The sequence below is a fragment of the Aythya ferina genome, assembly GCF_964211825.1.
Source record: "Aythya ferina genome assembly, chromosome: 3".
NCBI lineage: Eukaryota > Metazoa > Chordata > Aves > Anseriformes > Anatidae > Aythya > Aythya ferina.
In genome coordinates, this window is record NC_140298.1 from 16977061 (window position 1) to 17004945 (window position 27885).

General features: G+C 39.0%; 1 protein-coding gene across 2 annotated transcripts in view; it reads right to left on the reverse strand.

Annotated features, from left to right (window-relative positions):
- Positions 1-27885, reverse strand: part of ALK (ALK receptor tyrosine kinase) — a 282098-nt gene that overhangs the window by 94283 nt on the left and 159930 nt on the right. For both annotated transcript variants that reach the window (XM_084514520.1, XM_084514519.1), the window contains exon 5: positions 7845-7972. In XM_084514520.1, the coding sequence (XP_084370646.1) occupies positions 7845-7972 (128 nt within the window). The remainder of the gene's footprint in view (positions 1-7844; positions 7973-27885) is intronic.

Consider the following 27885-nt stretch of genomic DNA (forward strand, 5'->3'; position numbering starts at 1 on the left):
AGAAAACAAACTCAACTCAAATACTTCAGAAAATAAGACCCCAAATGTAGAAGTGCCCTGAGCCAAAATCTAAAGAACACTTTACTGTAGTAAAGAAAGAGAAGGAGTTACCCTGTTCTTCAATCCTCCATGCACTGCACCACTACAAAGCAGAAGTATCTCATTGGTGTGTTTGATATCTATGAGTCATGCCAGAAAGGGGGACCAACTTCCACCTAAACACGTTTGTCTTCTCATTTGATTATTTTAAATGTTAATTGATCGATTCTTTTGTATTTCATCAATTTTCACAGTTCACTGAATCTCCCTGTCTCACTTGGTTTCTTTCCCTGTGCTGCCTTGTAACAGATTATCCATCAAGTTAGTTCAGCCTGGTTGCCTATCTGATTAACTTTGATTGTTCTAATTAATTAATTGGATTGTTTATTTTAATTGCTTTCTAACAGGTCAAGCTTCTTAATCATTTCCACCATCTAGATAAGTTCTTCCTGCCTGATACCCTGTCATTTGTTTTCACTGTTACTGGTCATCACCTTTCCTTTCTTCACTTCTCCCTGTCTCGCTTATTTTTTTGTTCACTCAGTCTAACTCAAAAAGCTTGATCATCTCCCTCTTCTGTTCTGACTTTATAAGCTTCCCCACTGTCTTTCACCTCTTCTCAATGACTACTCTTTTGTTTGTTAACGTGAATCGAGTTGTATAGCGAGGTCTTGACATCTTTAAACATCATCAGTCTTGGTCAAATCACCACCTTCCCTACAGCTAGCAGAAAACTTCATGGTTCCGTATAAAACAAAACTCTAAGTAAACCTGTTCTTAACTTTGTTTTAGTAAAATCAGGGTTCTGCTGTTATAGGCTGGCAGTCTTGCAGTCTTTTGAAAATGCAGGATTTTATTTCAGAAAGAGAAAGGGAGAAATAGACTATCTACTTACACAGTGGACTGACTTGCGTAAATCTTTGAATGTGGAGTAACACCGGTTTAAAATCATTGGGTCATCCATAAATTATCATTGTCCTCCCTATTTCTCAGGTGAGTACAGTGAATCCTATGATTGTTTCAATAAATCCAAACAATTAAAACATCACAAGAACTAAGTGGCAGCAATTAATAGTAATAAAAATAAGTTCAATTTGGGGAAAGAAGATTACAGAGTTCATTTTCCTACACTGAATCAATGGCTCCCCTGTCGAAATAAGCCTTAATTAAGGGAGAAGGTCAGGATAAAAATCATATACAGCATTATAAAGATAATGTATCAGCCAATTCTTCAAGGTGTTAAAAAGTACATAGTACCCACAGCTGCCAACATTTGCAGGAGGAGCTAAGGGATTTGCAGTGTCTCCCAAGCAGTTTCCAGTACCAATTAAGAGCAGACCCTTCTCTTTTGGTAATTAAAGACTTGAATTTTACAAATTGAGATTTCTCATTTTTGTTTCTTAACCCAAATCACCTAACTTTTTGAATTAGAGGAACCTGCCCACCTTGGTTAAGACAGTAACTCTGTAGAAGAAACATTCACATTCAGTCTTTCTGTGGCAGATTCCAGTCTTTTTACCTTCTATATCACAGAATCACAGAATCACAGAATTTCTAGGTTGGAAGAGACCTCAAGATCATCGAGTCCAACCTCTGACCTAACACTAACAGTCCCCACTAAACCATATCCCTAAGCTCTACATCTAAACATCTTTTAAAGACTTCCAGGGATGGTGACTCCACCATTTATGAGTGCATTGATTTTAAAAAATAGTTTTATGAGCATTATTACACCATTTAAAGGATTTCTTTACATCTCCTTCCTCATATCTCACATATCTATCTATCTATCTATAGATAGATATATATCATCAGATGGCTATTGAGTAAAACAACAGAACACTAGGTCTCATTCACCAACATGCTGGCATGGCAGACTTATGAAAATCAAATCCTTTAGATATTCAGGTTCATCCCTCCCTTCTTTGGTGAGTAAACTGATATTTTAAATACTTTAAATCATTTAACATAACCATCACTGTCTAAATTCAGCTCTACAATAAGCAAGTGCTTGCAGTCAGCAACGGAAATGCATAATGACTAATTCATTATTGTTAAAAGCTCTACAATTAATAGAGTTACTGCACTTTTTTAATAAGCAATATTAAGACTAAAAATGCTTATTTTTTTTATTCCTAGGTACTATAACTTAATTTTTAAAAGATGAAAAGGAAAAATGAAAACAGAGATAAGTCCCATTACAAGCATATTAAATTTATTTTACTTAAATGGGCACAAACCACAAGTGAAATAATTTTCACTTTGTTTTGCCTTCAAATGATTTAACTTCACTACAGCAACCACACTCATCTTTAAAGCACTTTTTCTCCAACTTGAGTTCCCTAAAGGATTAAAAGACTTCCAGGCTAGAGGTGGTTTTTGGTACACAGCCTGAGGTCAGAATAATCAGTCTTGCCTCATGGGGAGAAGAGGTCAATGGTGAAGAAGGTGGTGAAGAATGCATTTGGAGGCAAATATTCTTAAAATAATAAAGCTCTTCCAAATGCCTAATTAGTGATATTAGATCCAAAGGAACAAGCTCACTGAAACTTTATAAATAGCATAGGCCACTCCAAGAAAAATGCAGCCAATCTGCCTATTTTTATTTATTTATTTTTTTAAAATGAAGGATACTTGAGACATAATCCAAACATATGGAATAATTCTCATTGACTTAATTTACTCTGGATCTATCCTCTGTCTTGTTACGTTCCTTAATTGTGGCATTAATGCCAAAGGCAATTCTCCAGCTTCCTTTAAACAGAAATGATCTGGCCCTCCCAAGTAAGTATTATGGTAAATGTTGGTCCTGAACCTCAAATAGAGACAATTACTACTGAAATTAAAGACTACCTTTTTTTTTTTTTGTCTGTTTTTCAGTTCTATCACAATAGCACAATAGACTGTGCTCATTGTTCTGTTCACTGGTCTTCCTGAAATATCTGAGAAGTGGTGTATCTCCAGACCAAATAAAATGACATGTTTGTCACTGAAGGTACATCTTCTCTATTCTGTCCCATTATTACAGCTAAGCAAATGTTTCATAAACAATTATTTACATTTTAGTTGCTTCATAAATCTTCTGCTAACATCTTACTCAAATGAAACTTATTTAAAAGCTATACAAAAAATACAAATTAATTATTAACACCTTAGCTATAGGTATGCCATGACATGGGGACATGGTTTAGTAACGGGACTCAGTAGTGAGGTTAATGGTTGGATTTCATGATCTTGAAGGTCTTCTCCAACCTAAATGATTCGATGATACTATTTCAGTTCTTGGTTTAGAAGAGGTTAACTTTTCTATGTGGTTTTCCAGTAGGAAGCATCAAGAACTTATTTTGAAAAGGTGCTCACTGGTATCTCCTTAAGTTAACCAGAACTTCCTGTTAGAAAATTCATTTAAAAGACAAAATACAGAAAGCAAGCATGTGTGGGAAACTGACACATATTCGGGTTTTGTCTAAATACACAAATACATAATTTTAGTAATGATTCAGATATATAACTAATCCTGCTTGAAGAAAATCCTTATTGATTTCCTACAGTTGATTAATAAATCTGTTGCTAGACTATTTATCAAAAGGAATCATGAAAAAAATCTATCTGGCAATTGCTCATAGTTCTTCATGTATTTTTCAAGCTTGTATTCCTTATTCTTCCCTCACTATCTTTTTTCCCAGTAAAATCACCTTCAAAACCTACCCTTTCTTGAGAAGTCCTTTGCTTTGGATCCAGGCTTTTACTTTTTGTATAACCTTAACTTCAACTTTCAGAAATTTGCATGTATTATTACAACCACAAGATCATTACAGAACTAACTATTTACTAGCTCTGAAGGTACGAAGTGTATTTCTATGTACTTTTAGTATCTCCTGAAAAAGCTATTGCTGAATGGACAGTAGCATTAACTTAAGAAATCAACAACATATATTCTCTCCCTGCTTCAAAATAAATACATTTTTAATGTTGCCTATTAAGCTTGAAAACTTGAAAGCTAAGTGCTTCCTCTTAGACAGGGTGAGCATCTGAAATAACTGTTTTTAACAGTCTCAGAGCATCATTAAACCTTTAACACATTTTAGAAGCATTTGACCTCCATGCCTCTTACATAAAAAGTTACTTAGAATTGGTAAATCAAACACTGCTAAGTAAAACAGTGTCTTGTCATTTACTTGTGCTTACTATTAGGTACTTTAATTAAGACTTTTGGAAGTAAGTTAGCAAACTAATTAATTTACAACTACAATAAAATTGTAAGGAACCCATTAAATATCATTAATAAGTCAATACATTACTTAGGAAATTAACTCTATTTTTATTACTAGAAATTACTATCGACTATCAAATGCCACAGTACCAATTACTTGTAGAAGGGAAAAAAAAAAACAACCTGACATTAAATTAGTGTATTACTTCTCTACAATTTGTAATTTTTTATATTTTTGCTTTGTATCACACTGTATAAGTTGTAAGAAAGATGATTAGACAATCAATAGTTCAGGTTTTACATAGTGACAAACACGATCTGCTTCACGTTTAAGATAGCAACTTAAAATCAATTGGATGTAGAACTATAGGAAACGCTACCTGTTAACTAGCCTGATCCCAAACCTGCAGAAGTACAAGCAGCTTTTTCGGAGCTTTATAATCAGAATCTAGCCCCATGCATCAGAAAGACTTTCTGTACACAAAAGTATTTAAAAACTTGAATCCATCTAAGATGCTAAAAAGCCCTTAATGAATTAAAGGTAGAGAGGTTGACAGAGTACATGAGAAGAATGGTGGTGATGAACTATGGCAATGGTAAGAGATGTATCAGATACACTGATGGCTCATCCTGAGCATTAAACAAACGGAAACCCTCAGCTTGCAAAGATTTTCATTTTTCCTATCAACCTAACCTGATCAAGAATAATTAATTATATGATAGGATTTGGGGAATGTGAAGATATTGAAGGAACAAATCACTTTGTCTTTCTAATATGTTGAATGAAAAAGAAAGGAGCACAAGGAATGAAATGTGGAGCACAACGACACCGACAGAGTTGTATTTCTCATCAACAAATTTTGGTTAGATGGGATTTCAATCTTGAACTTTTAAATTTAGAATTATAGAAAACTTCAGAATGTTATCAGCACATGATTTTTATTTTTTATTTTTAAATTCCCAATAGGCTGTCATTTTTGCATTTTATATGCAAGAATTCCATTTTTTCCATGATTAAAGAACTTGCAAAATGGAATTTCCAATGTTCAAAAGCAAATCCCAATCCCAAACCTCTACCTTTGTCACACCTCTAGTAACATCTAATTTAGATTCAAACCTATATTCAACTATGGAAATGGTAGACCAATTTCCTAAGATTTTCTATGCCCCTTAATTTGTTTTTAAATTGTACATACTGTGTATAAAAGGCTTAGAAAAGTCAGGCAGAAGAGTTGCTGTTGTTTCTTGGGTATTTCTTTTCCAAATGCACCTATGTTTTGGACTCTTCAGTGATATTAAGGTATCCAACTACCTAAACTGCATAGAAGCTTCTAACAGCTGCAGAAAAATTAAATATAGATGAATCTTTTCTTATTGCTTCCCGTATTTCCTCCAAGCCTAAAGTGACACCTTGGCTGCTCATCACTACTTGATTTCTAGTAAAATGGGCCCAGTCTTCACCTGTGTGCGGGGGGCATAGCAGTTTCAAGCACCTAAAAAATGAATGTATGGATTTCTTCCCTGGTTGTATTATTCATATAACATGTACTGTAAACAGAATAGAAGAGTAACCAATTGCAAAAATCTGTAGACAAAATAGGACAGTTGTTCCTTCTTTTGCTCACAATATATTTTAATAGCCTCAGCAACCAACTTCTGTCATCTTCAGAACAGTACCTTTTCCTGTGGAGAAGGGCTTGGGGATACTGGTGAATGAAAAACTGAATATGAGCTGGCAATGCGCGCTTGCAGCCCAAGAAATCAACCACATCCTGGGCTGCATCAAAAGTAGTGTAGCTATCAGGTCATAGGAGGTGATTCTCCCCCTCTAGTGAGACCCCACCTGGAGTACGGCATTCAGCTCAGGGACCCACAGCATAAGAAATACATGGACCTGTTAGAACATGTCCAGAGGAGGGCCACAGAGATGATCAGAAGTCTGGAGAACTTCTCCTATGAAGACAGACTGAGATAGTTGGGGTTACTTAGCCTAGAGAATAAAAGGCTCCAGGGAGAGCTTATAAATGTCTTCCAATATTTAAAGAGGGCCTGCGGGAAAGATGGGGAGAGACTCTTTATCCAGGAAAGTAGTGAAAGAACAGGGGTAACAGTTTTGAACTAAAAAAGGGTAGGTTTTGATTAGATCCTAGGAAGACATTCATTATGAGGGTGGTGAAGCACTGGACCAAGTCGTCCAGAGAAGTCCACAGAGCAATCTCAAAATTGCTCAAAATTTGATCTAGCAGAAGGTGTCCCTACCTTCCACTAGAAGCGGGATTAGAACTAGATGATCTTTAAAATCCCTTCCAACCCACCCCATTGTATGATTCTATGTTGTTATATGTCCAGTATTGGTATTAGTTTCTATCACATGTCTCACTAAAACAACATGAACTTTTCACTCAGCCAACAGTGCTTTTCTTTGTCACCGATGGCTCTCCTTCAGGCATTCCCAAGGGAATTTGTGTACTTTCATAGCAGCTGAACAATTTCTGCAGTCTGTTGCAACATACTCCCCAAACAATGTGGAATGAATGACTTCTCTCCCATTTACTTCTTTGATTAAATACTTTCTTTTTCATCCTTACAGATATACCAAGATGAGTTTTGTATGTCAGGAGAAGAGCAGATGCTTTCTGCCTGAATATGCCTCGCACTTTCAGCACAAGGTCAAGCTGTTCACTGTTGGAGCTTAGGGATCTTCATCTTTATATATGAACAGTGCAATAAAGCCCTTAATACAATTGACCTCTGTGGAGAGTAATGTAAATAATGAAAACAACATATACTCCCTAACAGATTTCCCTGGCATAGTTAGGCTGAAACGGAGGACATGCCACTGAGCAGTATTCTAAGTAAATCAAACTGAGAAAAGGTGTTAAGTGCTACAAGTAATAATATTCACTGACAAGCCACCTAAAGATTTCAGTATGTTTCACAATCTCCATAAAGATGGTAGAACTAAAACACAGCTGCTTCTGACACAAAAGCACTGAATTTACATACTTAAATTGATAATGAAGCTTGTATTAAAAAAGCTCCTTAACCTCCTGTTAAGGTTGCCCATTACTAAAATTCCACACACTGTATCAAGCTATTAGGGGTAACACCACAATAACTACTTTGGAACATTTCCAAAGAAATGTATGCTTTATAAAACCAACTTTACCATAGTTGTTCAAAAAAAAACAACTCTGAAATTGTTACAAGGAACATCCAAAGATGACTTGAAAGATATCTTGTTTCAGAACCATTCATCTGTTCTATTTTCTGCTGCAGAAAGTGAAGTTGTCAGGATATGCATCTGGCAAGCCAGGAAAAGTACTGATCAGTTTTTTCCCAAATTGAATTTTCCTAGAAATTCATTCCAAAAGGGGGAAAGAAAGATCTTGTTCCCTTCAAGAAGTTAAAAACTTCTAACGCAACATTTTAAAAATATATTCTCTGGAACAGAATAGTAAAAACGAATATTTAAGTAACCCGTCAAATGAAAAACTTTAATTCTGTGAAGTTTCTTAGACAGAAAACATGCTCATATCTAAAAAGGCATCAAAACAGTATGAGCCAGAAACAATAAAATATGGTACATTACCTGTGCTGCAGTTCTTTATTGCAAAGGAATCCACAGCTGCTATGCTCTTGTTCCCATGAGCAACATACTCCAGTGAGATCCGGAACGGTTTCTCTAGATGTCCAACTCTCCTTTGAAGCAGTACCCATCTGCACTCATACAGAAAAGGGAAAGAACAAAGAAGAATGATAAAAGCTATTTTACGAGGACTGAAGCCTCCAGAGAAGCAGCTTTGCATATGGCTGGCCATACTGTACTTTGCTCTCTCCTCCTGCTCCCCATCATCTCATGGTGCTCCATGGTCAGTGCCTTCCCCTCCCATAGATTTTGCAAAAGTAAGCTTCTAAGCACAAAGATTTCCACAGAGTCCACAGACTTCTCAGAGATATCCGCCTGCTGTTTCAAAGAAGCTTAACTTTCTTTACAAAGCAAGCTGTGAAATCTATAGCACACACGTATATGCTCTCTAGAGATCGCTCCCCCTGCTCCTCACTGGCAAAGGCTGTTAGTCAGACTTGGGCAATAAGCCAGGCTCAAGGACTCGTGCAAACATGGTAATTCCCAACACTGTGGTGCTGGTTGAGGTAGCATGCTTTGCTTCTGATGTGGCTGGCTGGAATGTCTAGACATACAAGAAGCACTACAACTAAAATATGTCATTTCTCTTTCTGCTTTTTGTTTGTTTGTTTTGTTTTGTTCATTTTGTTTTGGCCTTACAGACAAACAAAGAGTTCTACCAAATAAATCAAGGAAATGGAATGGAGAAACAGTACTGGAACCTAACATAGTATACTGCAAGAGTGTTTCAACCTAGTCTGCTTGTTGCCATAAGTAAATGAGAACAGAAAATCTGTACGACCTTAGTCTACTCTCTGAGATGTCAGAAGACTTTAAGGGCTTGCCTTCTTCAATGTCTACCTTCTATCCTCTGGTTTGTTCAGCCTAGAAGAGACTGAGGGGAGACCATGTCATGGCCTACAAAGGGCAGCAGAGGGGAAAATGCTGATCTCTTCTCTCTGGTGATCAGCAATAGTACCAAGGGAACAGCATGAAGCTGCATCAGGGAGGTTCAAGCTGGATATTACGAAAAGGTTCTTCACTGGGCGGGTGGTTGAGCTCTAGAACAGGCTCCCCAGGGAAGTGGTCATGACAGCAAGCCTGCCAGAGATCAAGAACTGTTAGGACAATGCTCTCAGACATTTCGTTTGATTTTTGGGTGGTCCTGTGTGGAGCCATCATTTGGAATTGATGTTCTATGTGGGTCCCTTCCAACCCCGGATACTGTATTGTAATTTTATGTCTGTCATATTGTAACATCTGTACACCCCAGAAGTTTCCATAGAATCATAGAACCGCTACGGAACAAAGTAACTATGATAACGCTCTCTGGCCCATTTCATCTTTCATTACTGTGTACAGGCTGCCAATAAAAACACTCGATGACACCATTTGTGAATGGATGCTTTCGGAGAGGCATGCATTACTCCTGCAGCTGTACAGAGTCCATCACCCATTTCACTGGTCACTCACCATAAACATGACCAGAGATGAGAGATTGTCTGTAAACCCATTCAGTCACTACTAACCCACTTTTCTGTTTTCTCTACTACTAATACACACACACACAGATTTCTTTTTTAGCATATTGTACTTGGAGAAAAACAAGAAAATGGGTTTCTCATAAAACCTACTAGAAAATGCTCTTTACAGCTCCAGCTGCAGTTTTAAAGATGAGAACAAAAATTTACTGTGTTTCCTGAAGTTGCTTTCAAGTATCCAATATCAAGTATTTTTGTGGAAGACTATTTTTGGTTAACATAATTGGTCAGGTGCAACAGATTTTTCATTGCTCTATTACAATATCCTCTTGAAACTCAAATGTTTCCTTATCAAGTAGGACCATCACCCACCATAGATTTGTGACTGTGTGGGCTGTACACAAGAATGCATTTGACTTAAGGGACGGAGAAACCCGTTGCAACATAGTTTTGAACAAAACAAACCATGTAGCATAGTATGACAAAGAACGTCTTTCCCCAGAAGTATGCCAAAATTTGGATGTTATCAAACTAAGGCACACTTCCAAATAGGAATAACAATATATGTATGTACATGTGTGTGTTTCTCCCTGCCCTTGCCTCGCTGTGCCATTTGCACCAACCAACCAACCAACCAACATCTGTGCCCACTACAAGGGAGGATCCATCCCAAATCACTGACCCTATACTTCTAATAGCTAGGAGACTTTTCTTTGTGCCGGAGGTAGACACACTTTTTATCTCAGCAGGAATGCAGCAGTGTCACTACCCTCTGTTCAATATGACACAACTCCCATCAGGCAAGGAAGGTGCCAACAGGTATGCTAAAGACCTAAATAAATGTTCTTAAGCAAGGACTGCAAAAAGGCACTGACGACAGCTAACTGTACAACTCGCAACTCTGAAAAGCAAACACTGTGGGGTTTTTTGTTTGTTTTTGTATGTTTTTTTTTTTTTTTTTTTTTTTTTGTGGTTTACCAGGTCTCTTTCTTCCTCCCTTTTCAGCAAGAACTCTGAAACTAGACTTCTGAGTTTTATGCGTCTTTTACAGTTATCTTCATTTTCCACATTTCATCTCTTGTGCTTCAGGTTCCAGCTTCAGAAGATGATATAGTCATCCTCTCTCTCCTTTCTCATACCCCTCACCCAAATGGATAATTCTGTTTTTACTGAAATTAAATAAAATGAAGCACTGAAAGTATTTTAAATGCCTAGCTTCTCTGTGCATTATTTCTTTTGATGTCATCTCAAGTTAGGTATATTACAAGGATTGAGGATATGAATTTCCGTACAAACAGGGTAAAAAATAAGATTTAGATTTAATTTTTGTTATGAACTACAGAAGCATCTGTATGCCACAAAAATTGTTTTCCTCGGTTTCAGAAGACTGATGGGTTTTAATTCCAAGTACGCAGTGGCTCTCAACAATGATTTCCATTTCTGTGCTACTGCTAACCCTCTGGATAAATGTGCCGAGAGTTTTAGGAATTGCTTTTCTGAGTTACTGGTGCAATAACTTCAGTTTGAAATTCTCGGGCTTCTCATAGTTTACCACAGAAACTTTATTAACTCCCAGAGCTGTTGCCAAGCAGGTATTTTATTTCTCTGCGATTGCAAGATGGGAAAAGGCAGATTCACTCAAGTTCAGATTCACTACAAAATATATTCCTGTTTTGTGGAACAAATTCCTACAATAGGTTGTCTGAGATTCAAAGATTCATGTGAAATTAATTCCCAAGTATCATCCTGTTTCTTCACAGACACAAAAATAAATGATCTGGAGATGACACTAACTGGTAGATTTATTAGGGAGACTAAAATAGCTACCAGGTCAGTACAGAGACCCATTAGCAAATCAAGATTGGAGTCAATTCTGCCATCAGTCTGCAAAAGCATAGGAACTCTGATATCCAAATCTTTCCATACAATACCCTGTACTTAACAAAACCATACTCATTTGAAGATCCTTTAATAGAGGCTGTCTGGCAGTAGCAAGATGTACTTCAGGATAACTGATATGCATTAGATGTTAGTTAGTAGTAGATTTATTGTGAGTGGCTTATGTTATGAATCTAATTTTAGAAAGGTGGCATTTTAACAAGGTGGCAGAAAAGCTACTTCAGTGATCTGCTAGGATATCTGTGGCAATACCATGTGTGGAATCTCTTCATCCTGATTTCACATTTAACCAAACTGGTAGCTTTCTATGGTGAGATGATGGGCTTGGTGGATGAGGGGAGCAGTAGACGTTGCTTAATCTGACTTTAGTAGGGCTTCCAACACTGTCTCCCATCATGTCCTCATCAACAAACTGCTGGAACTATAATTTATAAGATAAGCAGGCAGTGGAGCATCTGACATAGAAAGAGAGGCTGAGAAAATTGGGATTGGTTACCTTGGGGAAGAGCTCAGGGAGGATCATATCAGTGTTTACATCTTGCGGAAGGGTGTAAATAAGAGAGAACCGATCAGTCATATCTAATGAAAGGACAACAGGGAATGTGCATAGACTGAAATGCAAGAAATCCCTTATAAAGAAAAAAAATGCTTAATCTAAGGATGATTTAACACTGGAAGACGTTGCCCAGAAAGGTTATGGAGTCTCTATCCATACATTTTGTTCCTGACTATTCAAAATCCGACTGGATAAGGATCTCTGTAACTTCTTGCTAACCTTGCATAGGGCAAGGAAGTTGGGCTAGTAAATATCAGATTCCATCCAACCTCAACCATTCCGTGATTCTGCGAAACTGAGGTCCCAAAAGAAAATTACATCAGATAACAGATTGTTCCTGTTTTCCTCTGCATAACCTCCAAGCAGTGTACGGAGTGATGAATAAGACTGGTAAGCTGACAACTGCAAGGACAAACGCATCAGTTACTGTGCATATAGCTATAATCTCCACTCAGCCTTCAATAGCAAAATCTTTTTTTACCACATCAGCCACAATAGCTAGGATGATCTCTCTGGCTCCTGCCACAATCAACAGGTAAGACCATGGCTTAACATCTTAATTTAATGTTTTATGCTGTAAAGCAACACGCTATAACATTGTTTAGATACTGCTCAGAGTCTTGATTCAGCAGGCCAGACCCACTCAACAGGACTTTCACTGAAGTTATGTTAAGAAGAAGCTGGCTCAGCTCTGTCATTCTTCTACAAAGCAGAAAATGCTGCTGACAGAAACTGAGCTCAGTACAAGAGTTGAATTTTTAAGTGACCATCTGTACACTCATCTACTTCCCTAAAGTGAAGATATGCTAGAAACAGAGCCTCAGGACTTGCATAGCCCTGAAAGAGTTAGGTGCTCAGACTGTAATGGTGAAGCACTTCTTTCTGACCTAACCTTCTTCTTAGTGCTTCCTCTGGCCTCCCATCCATGATTCCGTTTGCTAGATAGCAGGTGGTGCTTCCCTGCCTCTATCTCACATGCAGTTTCCCAGTTTCAGAAGCGCAATTGAGTTTTCATGGAAACTTAACTTCTGAGAGATATTTATAGTTTAGCTATTCTTTGATTGTTTGTGTAGTGTGCAGCTTCAGGAGGAACACATAACTGATTAATTCTAATCAATACACTACTGCATTAGATGCCTTGTTGCACGCTCCTCTGGGTGATGCCAGCAATGATTAATTGCACGTGCAAGTCAGGATGCTCTCTTAGAAGCAGTCAATTCATAAGAAAGATGTGCTAGAATTCTTAAGTAAAATCTCAAGAGAAAATATTTGCATCCAGCATTTGTCTGTCTTTGTGGATAAATGATTTTCATAGTTTTGAATTCAATTAATAACATTACCTGTTGGGTCCTCTTTCATTCTGCTAAAGAGTTGTTCCAAAATACTTGATAGCAACAAACTTTAGGACTTTAGTCTTGATGTCCCATATATAGCAACCATCTTAGTGATTATTCCCCAAATATCCATCTACATATGCAAGATAGAATTAATTTCCATGCTGCCAGCCAGTTTGACACCTGTGTTACCACCTATGCCTTCACTGTGGGTTTGCCCTGGCTTCTAGCATAGGTTGTTTCACCTTAGGTAGGACAGACTTCTCATAACTAAGCTGAGTTACAATGTGATTTATTTCTCCAAATGCATGCTCTTTCTCATCTAAAATACTCCCGTTGTTACAAGCATTTATCGTGGTATGCCTGAGAGGAAAATGCAACGTACCTATACAGTCCAGTCTATCCTTGGTAAAGGGTTCAGTGAACTTTGGGGAATTACAAAATAAAATACAAATAATAGCATCCACATCAGAGTATTTCACATCAAAATCCACCTGTGGCATGATAAAGGTAGTGAAAAAAATGCCACTTTTTGAGAATGAAGCCTTGGTAAGGACAGGATTAAAAGGAAAAACTATCATTAGGAGTCCAAAAGAGAATTTTCTTCCTTTACTAGACGAATTGGTAAAAGAACATAACTTTCTCCATCCTACATCCCATTGCATAATTATACGGGAGTTTATAACAGGTTCTAATCTTGCCTCCACATTGCTCCATGCTTACTTGCCTGATCGCAATTAATGCATACTGCACAAAGGAAGAACCAGACTGGACTTTTTTAGAATACAGAAAACAGAAAATTAAAAAACGTTCTCAGAAGATGCAAACATTCCAAGAGACAGGAGGAAAAAAAAAAAAAGAACCATTGAAGGCTTTTTTTCACTAGTTCAACCAATACATTATACTGCCTATTACTTTTAATTAACAATTTTAAATTAATTTCAGTTTACTGATCTTAAAATTACTTAAAAGACATCAGGGCCTTAATTTGATGGGTGATGATGTAGTCTTGAAAAGGATCTATTTTCTAAAATGGCAGAAAATAAAGTTACTGTATATTAATACAAGACATTATTTAGCATTAAAGGACATAGTTCTTGAACAGTGCAGAAAGTCTGCAGTGCAAACTCTTCTGCTCACAGAGCATTCTATTTAGGAAGAGAAAGAAAAATAGTTTTCCTGCATTGATTTAATGCCAGTTGTCCTTGTATCTTTTTCTATGGCCTCTTGTGTAAGGAAGATGTAACTGTTGGTGATAGTTTATATACAATTAAGACCTTTGTTAGTGTTATTGGATCAGACCTTTAACATCCCTGTGACTATTACATTCTACTGCTTCCCAGCCCTTCCTTCAAAATGCCTTTAGAAGATGTATTCACAGAGGTTTTTCCATTAAAAAAGATGGAACTACATGTAATTGTAATGACTTTCCTTTCTTTCACTAAGGAAAAAAAAAAGCACATGGGCTTTGATGCTTTTCTTTTAAGGTAAAACTAATGACCTCCCTCCAAGAAAATACTGTGTAATTCTTCTAGGTCTGGATAACGGGTCAGACTCACGGTGTAATTACCTTGCTTAGAACAGGAGACCCAGAAGATTTTGACTCCAGACTGCAATAATACTGCCTCACTTGCACTGTGGAAGAAACTAACTTCACATGCCTTTTAGGACCACGCTGCTGGGCCTTTCTGTACAGCTCCTCTCTTTGACAATTGTACTGTCTGAGGGATATCATAGTATGGCAGAAATTGCTTTAGTTTTCAATGAAATACGAGTAGCCCACACAGGCTACTTTAATTCATACTTATTCTTGGATAACATAGGAAGTTTGCAATTAAACCATTAGAGTTTCATTGTTATTTGGATTTCCTCCTATATTTAGAACACGCTACAAGACCACAATACACTTATTTTACAGAGGAAAATTTATTAACAGGAAACAAAAGCTATGAAAAAATATACTCTCCTGTTAACTTAACAGAGTTAGAATATTAAAGTTTTTGCTTTTCTGTGTATCTTGTAGAAAATATTTGTTTTGAAGATTTTGCTTTACTAACCCATTTGAAGTAAAGATCTTGCTCTGAAAAACATTTGAATGCTGCAATGTATTGAATCAGATAAGTAACTGTGAAGAACTGCAGCCTCACAATTCAATCTATATTCTTGTGATTACAAATGAGAATCTTTGCATGGAGTTTAATACAGACATGTATTAAACTTTTCCTGAAGGAAACAGCATATAAACTCAGAGGGATGCAAAGAAAGGCAATGAGATCAGTCATCAGCTTGGTGAAGGACAAACTTCTTTCCAACTGAGTAGTCTGGCACTTCTGCACTGGAATGTAATCCACAAAATGCAGTGGGCATTTTTAATTAAGTTTTGCTTTTTGAAAACTGTGAAAATAGCAGCCCAGATACTTATAGGAAGATTCTGTTGCTGATGATTCCAAAATGTGACTTTAATATGAACTTAGCATGGCTATTGCTATGCTAAAAAACTTACCTACTCAAAAGGTCTGTAGGCCAAGTAGACACGCAATGTCACAGGATTTCTCATGCTATGACATGAGAAAGCACTGTGTTTTTTGTTTTTGTTTATTTGTTTGTTTGTTTTTGTTTTGTTTTTGTTTTTGTTTTGTTTTGTTTTTTAAGACAGAACAAACTATTTTATAATTGGCCACTTCCGCCCATCCAATAAACAGCTTTCAGTTTTTGTGAGATCTCCATACTGACATGATGTGATTAACCACTTCAGTAAGAGACTATTGCCATAGCAAATACAGTAGAGCTGGGCAATCTTCATTGAGGAATATGTTCATCTGGCACTCATCTTTTCTTTTTGCTTCCCAGTTAAACTGTGTAAGATTAAAAATGCTTTCTTCCACCTCATGAAAAGGGCATGGTTGGAGGCGCTCCTGAGATGCTACAATTAGTAATTGTATCTGACATGTAGCATCAAAGCTGATGTGAAAAGAACAATAGCTCAGCATCTTTTTCTGATGCACAATGGCTCTTCAGTGTCATCTCCTCTTGTAGTCCTCTCCCTATTTGCCCATGAGCTTGATTACATTTCCTTTAATGAAGCTAACACTGCCAAAAAAATGAGATTTCACTCTATGAAACCAGATTGCAATAAGTACTCACAGTATGTAAGCCTAGGCAACCCTAGCAACACTTAGCATTCATATAACCCATTACACCTTTAAATGAAGTCTGTTATACAGACTTCAAAGCCCCTTAGCAAAGACATCAAACACTTCATTTTTCAGGTGGATGAAAAGGAGGCACAGGAAGGTTATATGACTCAGTCATTCAATAAATAGATGGCAGAACTAAGATCAGAGATAAAAATTTATGATACTTATTCCTATGTCCTAATCCACTGCATCATGCTGCTTCTGGTGATGGTAATTAAATTTCACGCTTCAGGGAGTAACTTAATTGTCTGTGAGGATCATAAAGAAATTCCATCCTTTCAACCCAATGTACATCACTGCAATTTTTTATTTTTGTTTAGTGTACCAAAAAGCAGTCTTAATTTTTTATTTAAATAGTTAAAGTGAAACATAATCTGATCTCAATTACAGTCAAATGTGGTCAAGGCTTCAGGAAGACGGGGAGCCTCTTCACAGAGCAGAGTATAGTGGCAAGGTATTCTGAAATAACTGAGTTCTCAATAGCTGTGTCTGAGAGACCAACTAAACAAGAATTTTTACTTCTGCATTCAGCAATGATTTTTCACATCACACCTAAAGGAAAGTACAGATATTGTGCCTGTTCAACATCTGTACAGCAGACTAAATACCTTGAAAGACTTTAGGTTCAAAGGCTGAAAGAGTGGATGAGAAGGAAGGTTTTACTTGAGAGAACAGCTGTGCTTAACTCTGAGTCCTTTAGGGATATGCTGCAATTATCTAGTAGCTTTAATAACCTAGACTTCAAAATAAGGTATCAATATATCCAAAGAAAGATTAAGGGCTAGACGAAGTACTCTTTGGATTGTAAGGTTCAGAAGGGTTTATAGAATATCTGCTCCAGGCATTTCCACCCATTTCAAGAGAGTATCCAGCCTCTATAACAGGCTCCTAAACCCCATTTTTCAGTTCAAAATGCATAAAAAGATGCCAGGATCTAAAAAAAATATAAAAAATAAAAAAAATAAAAAATTGGATTTCAGAGATTCACACACACACACAAAAATGACTGGCAGACAACCCTCAGCAAATTCCACCTTTCCCATATCTCCAGTTATTTGCAGTGTTTGTTTGCAACACAGAGGTGGGCATGCGAGTCAGAGAAGATTCTTTCTCCCATTCTTATGGTCTGCATGGAGTGTAGGGTGTGCCATATGCGGTGACAAATAAGTGAATAAAAATGAAGCGCATTGCAAGATAAATAGAAGTAAAATGTCTTTCATAGAACTGTGCAATACAGATGTCTATACGTATGCAACATGAAAGGAAATTGCAGGGGTGAAGAAGAAAGGTTTATTTCCTGATAAACAACTTCCTTCTCCAATTTAATTTGCTTCCCTCAAACAGACATTTGAAAAATATGACTCGTTAGGAAGGATCTGAATCAGGAAAGATGAGCGTTGGAATGCAGAAAGGTTGTGTCTATTACTGCTTATACAGCAGGGATTGGAACAGTTACCCTGTTACTGGGCAGGAGAGAGGTTCTCTGAATTGTATGACTGAACTTTGAATGGGGAAAGCCCTTAACAAACAAAAAAGAGAGCAACTAAAGCAATCACTTAATGACTATATTCAAAGACATGGAATGTGCTTATCAGAGCAAATCGTGCACCAGAGGTTGGACAGACTGTACTGAAATTTCTGTTCTGAAGTGAAACCATGAAAGCGTACACAGCTTTCAACGCTGCAGTAAGGACAGCAGTGCAATCACAGTCGATAACAATCTGCTTATTGTGTTACCACATTTGGAATATCATAGAATCAAAGAATCATAGAAAGGTTTGGCTTGGAAAGGACCTTAAAGATCATCTAGTTCCAATCCCTCCAAGCAACCTGGCCTTGAACACTTCCAGGGATGAAGCATCCACAGCTTCTCTGGGTAACCTGGTCCAGAGCCTTACCACCCCTTGAGTGAAGAATTTTGTCCTAATAGCTAACCTAAATTTACTCTCTTAGTTTAAAGTCATTGCCCCTTGTTCACTACACTCTATGATAAACAGCTTGCCTATAGGCCTGCTTTGGATATTGGAAACCTACTATAAGGTCTCACCAGAGCCTTCTCTTCTCTGGGCTGAACAACCCCAAACCTCTAAGCCTGTCTTCATGGGAGAGGTGCTCCAGCCATCTGATCATCTTTGTGACCCTCCTCTGGACTCTTTGTAATACTTCCATGTCCTTCTTGTGCTGGGGGCCCCAGAGCTGAATACAATATTCCAGGGGAGTGTCTCATGAGAGCGGAGTAGAGGGGGAGAATCACCTCCCTCAGCCTGCTGGCCACACTTCTTTTGATGAAGCCCAGGATACTGTTGGTTTTCTGGGCTGCGAGCACACATTAAAGGCTCATGTAGAGCTTCTTGTCAACCAGCACTCCCAGCTCCTTCCCAACAGGGCTCCTCTCAACCCATTCTCCTCCCAGCCTGTACTTGTGCTTGGGATTGCCCTGACACTGATGCAGGACCTTGCACTTGGGCCTTGTTGAATGTCATGAGGTTCCCACAGGCCCACCCCTCAAGCCCATCCAGGTCTCTCTAGATGGCATCTCTTCCCTCCAGCATGTCAACTGCGCCACTCAGCTTGGTGTCATCAAACTTGCTGAGGGCGCGCTCAATTTCACTGTTAAATTGACAAAGATGTTAAACAGTGCCAGACCCCTGAGGAATACCACCCATTACTGATCTACACCTGGAATATGAGACCGTGCAACAGATCTGATCTCCTTCTTTTAGTACTGGACATTTCCAAGAGAAAGAATCCCAAGAGGCAAAGAGGAATACCCTGAGAAGAAGCCAAAAGTATTTGACCACAGCTGTCACTGCCCAAAAAAACAAGTTTAAGCCACTGCCTGGGATATCGACTTCAAAGCTGGAGCACTGCAATGTTTTGTTTAGCATGGCATACATGTGCCTGTTAGTCTCAAGGTTTGGCATGTAAACTCTCTCTTAGCATAAATAAGAAAAGCCTTGACAAGGAACATGACTAGAAAACAGACTCCATAAGATGTTCTAGTGTAATGTACCACCTTCTCACTGTCAAATAAAAAGCATCTGCAAAGCTGATGTACTGTCAGCTCACCTACTGGAAACACAAACTGGGGAGCAACACCACACTGTGTTACCTGACATTAATCATGTGATTCGTGTCACATCAACGGGATTTTTCCATGTGTCATTTTCTAGGATAGTTTCCTTGCTGCTCCTCTTGTTCTGTACATAATACAAACGTAATCCAAAAGCTGCAGGATGACCTCCAAAACACCGCTAAATTTTTAGCTTTTTCTTTCTTTCTTATCTTTTCTCCCACATGAATTGTCTGAGTACATGCTTCAGAGTAGGATTTTGCCTCTTCAATGAAAATTTAGATTTAATGACTCTCAAAGTCTCTCAATGACCTCCAATTTTACTCAACAAACATAATGAAAAAGCTCTCAGACTCTGTATCTGGCAAGAGCAATCAATACTGTTGAATAAAAACTAGCCTATGGATCACAGAAGCCCTTGAATCAAAGAGTCATTAAGGTTTTAAAAGACCTCCAAGACCAACTAGTCCAACCTTCCCCTACTACCAATGTCACCCACTAAACCGTGTCCCTAAGCTCTAAGTTCAACCTCTCCTTAAACACCCCCAGGGATGGTGACTCCACCACCTCCCTGGTTAGCCCATTCCCATGCCTAACCACTCTTTTTGAGAAGAAATGTCTCCTAATTTCCAACCCGCCTCAGGACATGGTGAACTCTGGTCACAAGGAAGTTAATGCTGCCTGAATCTGTACAGACATGCTGAGCTGAGCAATGGGCTGGAAGGAAGATGCCATTAGGCAGAAACTGCATCAGAGCATTCAAGTGATTTTGTTTTAGTCAGTAACTCCACCTAAACCACTGCTCTACCCAACACATCCCTGTTACCTGCTGTCAGCTGCATCCCCCATTTGCCATTAGGCCACACAAGGATGACTTTCTGTCATTTCAGTGCATTCATCTGATATGATGACAGAGTCTGCTTCCGTAAATAGCAATTCAAAAATGGGCAAAATACAAAGATGAGGAAAAGCAATGGTTACGGGAAGGTATGCCAAGAAAGGCTACGGGTATACCTGAGACCTTCTGTTGGCTGCCTAAAGTCTTCGGGCTTCAACAAAGACTGCTACAGAAATTTAGCTCTTTGGCTGTGGTAACAAGGCAAAAGAGAAATGTGGGGGCTGCAGAACAACCACAGGCCCAGGGCCTGACTGAATTTCTGAGGGCCGCTCCTAATGCTCTGCTTATTTACACCACAGTTCTTAAAAGCTCTTCTCTGCATGCGGTAATTTGTAAATCAGTATACAATATAAAGATAATGACTTTCTGGTCTAATATTTTACATTAATTTGCAGTTTAAGTCATTGAGAATAACAGACAATTAGGAAGACTGGTCTTATAGATAAAGTGAATTTAGTCGAAAGAGCTTTATGATCTAAGAGAAGTATTTCACCTACCCCCTCCCTTTTTCTTCTCCTACTTTTAAAAGCCAAGAACACTAAAAGCCCTAACAAATTCTCTTCATTAGTACTTGTAGTAATTTTACCCTGCTGGGCAGCTGAACTCCACCGCAGTCACTCTCTCACTCCCCCTTCTCAAAGAAAAAAAGGGGAAGAAAATATAATGGAAAAGGGCTCAAGGGTTGAGATGAGGACTGGGAGATCACTCAATAATTATTGTCACAGGCAAAACAGACTCAGCATGGGGAGATTAATACAATGTCCTGCCTATCACTAGCAGACCTGAGCAGTGATAAACTAAAAACACCTTCCCTCCATCCGCCCTCTTCTACCTCTTCCCCCTGAGCAGCGCAGGGGAACAGGGAATGGAGGCTGTGGTCAGTCCCTGACACTTCATTTCCACTGCTCCTTCACAGTCACTCTGCCCCTGCTCCAACAGGAGCTCCTGAAATGATCCTGTGTGGGCTTCCCACAGGCAGCAGCTCTTCAAGAACTGCTCCAATACAGGTCTGTCCCACAGGGTCCATCCATCCCCCTGGAGCAAGCTGCTCCAGCTTGGGTCCCCCACGGGTGGCAGCTCCCCCCAGCCCCCTGCTCCTGCGTGGGCTCCTCTTCGCGAGCTGCAGCTCCAGCCCGGGGCCTGCTCCTGCGGGGTCTCATCAGTCTTTTCCCTTTCTTAAATCTTCTCTCCCAGAAGCCCAACAAGCGTTGCTCACTGGCTCAGCTCTGGCCAGCAGCGAGTCCCTTTCTGAGCTGGCTGGAGCTGGCTCTGATCTGACAAGGGGCAGTCTCCGGGCTCTTCTCACAGAGGCCGCCGCTGGCTTCCCCCCTGCTACTAAGCCCTTGCCGTGTAAACCCCATACATCTAACATGTGTCTGTGCTTGAGATTCACTTCTAACAAAAGGCCCAGAACATACAACAGATACATCAACATTGTCCAAGGTGAATGAATAAAGTACTTAAGAGCGCAGAGCAGTTGCTTCAATTACAGTATTAACAGCCCAAGCCCTAAGCACTCAGTACTTCTGGAAACTCAGCGGTGGGTAGGGAACAGAGCCATCTTTATAGACTATAATTAAAAGACCAACACGAATTGCACATTCAGAAGAAACACGCAGCAAATGCTTTTGGTTGCAGTTGGTCATTTTCTGTTTCAGCCTTCCACAATTTTGCTATGCAATATGAATGACCCCCTTCATAGGATGTGAATTGCAAGCAACTCTAGCACTCCTATCCTGCTGCTTATATGCGTCTCGATTTTTACTTCACAAAAAAAATATATATATTTAAACACCTTCTTCTATTCTCCTCTCCTCTCCTTTTACAGGGACAGGTTTGTATCCTGAGGGACTTAGTGAATGTAAAATGTTCATTTCCAAGCAAGCAATGTCCCATGTAAATCATCAGTCCATTGCAACGAAAGAAATAGCGAACCTGAAATGGTATTTCATTTCATGCCTGCTGATGTGAGCCATGGAAATTCAAGAATTTGTCTTAAAACTTGTTAGTCACACATCTAAGTTTTCAGGCAGCAATGATTCTAAACAAAATAATGGAGTTGGTTCAAAAGCACACAAAGAGATTCTTCCCTGTTGTGGTTTAAACCAGCAGGCAGCTAAGCACCACACAGCTCACTCCCCTCCTGCCCCCCAGTGGGATGGGAGAGAGAATTGGAAAAAAAGATAAAAATCCTGGGTTGAGACAAAGACAGAAAAGAAAGGAAAAATAATAAGGATTAAAAAGTACACAAAGCAAATGATGCATAATGCAACTGGCTCATCAACTGCTGCCCAATGTCCAGCCAGTCCGTGAGCAGTGACCAGGCCCCTTGGCCAATGTGCCCAGTTTTATTGTCGAGCATGACTTCACACGGTATGGGATATCACCAGTCCCACTCAGCTGTCCCCTCCCAGCTTCTTGTAAACCCCCCACCCAGCCTTCCCACTGGCGGGCAGCATGAGAAGCTGAAAAGTCCTTGGCTCTGTACAAGCACTGCTCTGCAACACTAAAACATCAGCGTATCATCTGCTTTATTCTCATCCTCAATCCAAAGCACAGCACCACACCAGCTACTAGGAAGGAAATTAACTCTGTCCCAGCCAAAACTGGAACCCTTGAGCCCTTGAGCGAATTTCTGTTCAACCAGACACAATAGAGTGGACAAATAAAACAAATTCAATTTTACTAAATTCTGACAAAAAAAAAAAAAAAAATCGTTTTTTTTTTTTAGAAGAGAAGGTTCAAGTAGCATCTTATGAATATGTACAAATACTTTGCTTTGAGCAGAGGCATCATACTAGGTAATTTCCTGACATGCCTTTCAACCTCAATTATTCTGTGATTCAGGTAGAAGGTGCTCCATTGGCTAAAGATCCCTGTCTTCACTGCTCTTTTCTTTAACAAAACATGCTGAAATACAGACGCTCTTGGATCAATGATGCTGGAGGCTCAATGGAAGGCACATCTTCCATTTTTCTTTTCCAGCTATATACTGAGAACTGTATGAACCTAATTAGCACTGAAACAGGATACATGGATAAGAAAATGCATATTATTAACAGCTTACTGAAGTAGTCTGTGCTTTACTCCTCTTGATGTAGGCCTTGAAAATGCAAAGAGCCAGAAAAGCACCAAGAGTTATTCCTGAAACTTCTGTCAAATGCTTCAAATCTCGCTCCACTCTCAAATTCATTTCAGAGTCAAAGAACCATTTTCTTGTTAAAAGTGCAAAATGTAATAAGTATTAAGCAGCCTTTCCCTGGAGAGAAACACTTCAGACCCTTTTAGACATTTGCTCTGTGCTTGTCTACCTTATACTTTGTGTTTTTTTGGTCACTATTATCTATTTACAGAAGGGGAAGGAGAACAGGTTATTTCTTCTTGTTGTTTTGTGCAAACACCAACATTCATAACTCAGAAATGTATACATGTGTGTAAACAGGGCTCTGGAGAATACTAGTGAACATGGGCAAATCACATTAAGTCCAGAAAGTCCATCTGTCTAGCCAGTGAGAAGATAAGGAGAGGACAGTGGGTGAGCTGGATAACCATAGCACTGGGGAGCAAATGAATCAGTGTGTGCAAGAACATGTGGATTAGAGCAAAATGTATGCAGGAGCACTAGCTGCATCGGACGTGATGCCCCAGAGGTAGCTAAGATTGTGACAGCATTCTCATTGTGGTTCTGATTTGTGGTTCAAACAAGATGAGGAAATGGGTGTTCTCTGAACATTTCTGGATGAAAATAACAGATTAGCACAAGCCAAACAAAAGCAGTGTATTTAAATAGTTCAAGGCCAGTGTGGACTGACCTTTTATCCAAGAAAACTTCTTCCTTAGTCTCATCTTGTTTCCCTTTCCTTCAGCCCTTGGGATGTCAGCATGCAGCCATGAATCAAGAGCACAGGAACACTCTGTGCACTATTTAGCATTCTCTAAAGGGCATGAGGCAATCTGTGAAACATTTCATGAAAAATCCATTGAAAAAAGTAGAGTGATCTTTCTAGTGTTGAAAACCAAGCTGCACAAATTACAGTCCAGAGGAAACATCAGTTGCTTCTCTTTTTCTTTTTGCTTAGATAATCTTTATGAACAATCCTGTACTTACAACCTTCACAGAAATATCTGTCAATATCAGAAAGAACATATAGCTGAAGCTTACAATCATGAATCAGAAATCCTATCTAAAAATGCCTAAGAAAAAAATTACTAACTGAAAAGGAGTCTTCATAGTGAATTTCAACATCATCACTTATTCTAGGAAAATGGGGGGAGGCAGGGAGTGGAGGAAAAGAAAAAAGGATGGAGACAAGGTGAAGACAGAAGATGAGGATATAGCCTCCTGAAATAAAGCAATCTGTAGAAACGTGTAAGACTAGTGAACTTCAGTTCATCTGAAGAGGGGGAAAAGGAAGTCACATTATAGTGGAGAGACCAGAATACCACAGAATAACTAATGCCCTAGGTCTTGCTAGCGATTGTTCCCAGTCTTATGTTCCTAGCTTTAAGTCATATGCTTTAACTCAGCCAAAAGCTGGTGGTGATCAAAAGCTGTTTGCTTCTAACAGCTTTTTAAAATCAAAGAGTGCAGCAGATTCAAAGCCTTCTCTCCAGAGAGAAGGCTTTTTTTTAAATTTATTTTATAGAAAAATAAAAATAAAAAACACAATACTGTCAAGTCTAGATTACCAACACTGATACAGGTTTTTACCCTCTGAGGACAAACTGGGCTTGGACTACAGTTTCATCTCTCTCTCAATTTTACTGAAAAAACCTGCTAAATATGAAAAATACTGTTTTAATTCATATGAACTACAAAATTCACTACAGAGTTCAGTAATCCCTTGTTTCTAAACTTAACCAAAAGAAAAGAAAATAACTGTATATGGGTTATGCATCAGCAATGGAGGCAAGGTGTCAACAGGAACATATGTACAGGGCCAGGGAAGCTGAAGTGTTAGTCAAAAGAAGATAGGTAAAGCAAACAGAGAAGCATAAAATCTAGAAATGTCAACAAATGAGATGCAGAGACCTAACTTCAATAGACACGGATGCTTTATTCATACTTCTGTGATGTCTGATGAAGTACAGGAGATGAAGATTCATATTCTCACTCTATTCTTTCTGCATTTCAGGGTAAGGTTCTCTTAAAAAGCACACCATGCATCTGTACAAGCTGTGAAAACTAAATCTTTTTCTCACCAATAAAAATTATTCCTGTAGTTTACAGTTGAAACTTACTGGCATTGCAGGAAGATGTTCCTGAATAAATGGAAGACAGTCTCCAAAGAGGATAGTTCCACTTAATGCATTAAGAAGTGCTAAAAACATCAGATGCATACTAAATGTCTGCAGTCTTTGGAGTCATGCCTAAAAAGTGATGAAAATGGGCATGGCTCTGCTTCTGAACAGGTTTAGGATTACCACCAGCTATGCTCTATTGTAACAAACCACCACAAGTGAGTGGGGAATGACAAACTTGGCATGTCTTAGCATAAGTCTCCCTTGAAGGTTCAGACTCCTATTTAAACTCTTCTTTCTTATCTGAATATATTTATCTACCCTTAGCCCTGATCCAAAGAAAGTTTCTTGATTGGGCCTTTGGAGTGCTGTAACAGAATTCTTCTAAGCTGTTTTTCATATGGATATATTTTTTTTTCATCTCTCTTTGGTTGCATAGAGCAGAGAACTGCAGCTGAATCATTTATACTCAGCAGAGGTGGGTTTCTGTGGAATAATGTATGAACGCAACAGGTGGCCAGAACACTGCTTTTACATGTTTTTTCAGATAAGTGTGCCAAGAAAGTAAGTGCCAGCTAACAACGTACAGCAGCTGTATCCAGCACTTGTTAGACGCTGCAACTTGAAACATTAAGTTCAGCTGCTGGTAGTTTTTGCTGAACATACATTTGAAAACTTTTCTTTTAACGAGCCTACCAATAAACCAGGGATTATGCTGGCTAATTATTAGGGAAAGGCCCTCAAAAGCACTACTCAACTTTGAAGTCTGGTATGGAATTAGAGGTGAAATCACCATTAGGAATAGAATTTAGTCTTTCAAGAAAACATGCTAAAAGTATTAGCTGCAGACACACCCTTCTTTCCCAGGTAAAACAAAGAGAAGTAGAGCTGAGGGCAGTGGAAGTGGCCCTCAAAGACTCTGGATGGGAGAAGAAATTTTCATCTTCCAAAGCACATGAAAATGAGAAAATTCTGGGATAGAAAAAAAAAAACCCTAGTAAAGAGTTGGCGTTGTTTTCCACCAGAACTTCTCTATTTAGAACTCTGTCATCCCAAACCAGAATGAGAAGCAGGTGCTTTCAGTAAAAGAGAAAGTTTAGGAATAAAGAAAAAAAGGGGCAACAAATCTCAGCTATGTAACAAACAAATACAATTACATGTCAGTTTGCATTATTTGGAAAAAGCCCTTTAGATCCTTTTGGATTCAAATATGTATAAGCAATTAATTTTTTTTTTCTTTCTAGATAACAGCTGAATACACGTATGGTACTCACGAAAAGCCTCAGCATAATTTTACGGGAAACACTACACGAAGCTTCACCAAAGGGCAAAACATGGAACTGACAACATTTGTTTCAACTCTGGATTCCACTAAATCAGAACAAATATTACTCTATATCCATAGTCTAGTGCATCATAAACAATATGAGTTCCTAATAATATTGTTATGGCAAGAATCCCAATACAAGGCTGCATATTACAAATTGCTTTTCTTAAAGTGGAACTAAGACAAAAAAAGAAAATACATGATCTCTGGAAGCAAGCATAATAAAGCCTTCGGACTATTCAGACTATTCATGGAGAAAGTTGCTGTCTCCCTGGGGCTCAGATCAGGGGTGTTACCAGTGACCTCTGGGCATTATACAGGCTTCAGACTATTACCCACTCCTCATATTCAGCCAGCTATCAACCACTACAGCCACTCTTCCCCCAACCTGTAGCTCTGCTTGGGGTTGTTGTGCCCCAGGTGCAGGACCCGGCACTTGGCCTTGTTGAACCTCATACAGTTGGCCTCAGCCCATTGGTGCAGCCTATCCAGATCCCTCTGCAGAGCCCTCCTGCCCTCCAGCAGATCAACACTCGCTCCTAACTTAGTGTCATCCGCAAACTTACTGAGGGTACACTCAATCCCTTCGTCCAGATCACTGAGAAAGATACTGAAGAGAACTGGCCCTGGTACTGAGCCCTGGGGGACTCCACTAGTGACAGGCCTCCAACTGGATTTGACTCCATTCACCACGACTCTTTGGGCCTGGCCACCCAGCTGTTTTTTTTTACCCAGAGAAGCATATATCCATCCAAGCCATGAGCAGTCAGTTTCTTCAGAAGGGTGCTGTGGGAAATGGTAATTTATTAAAAGGTTTATTAAAGTCTAGGTAGACAACATCCACAGCCTTTCCCTCATCCACTAAGCATGTCACCTTGTCAGGGAATCATAGAAGGAGACCAGGTTCATCAAGCAGGACCTGCCTTTCATAAACCCAGGCTGGCTGAGCCTGATCACCTGCTTGCCCTGTAAGTGCTGCATGATGACACCCAAGATAAT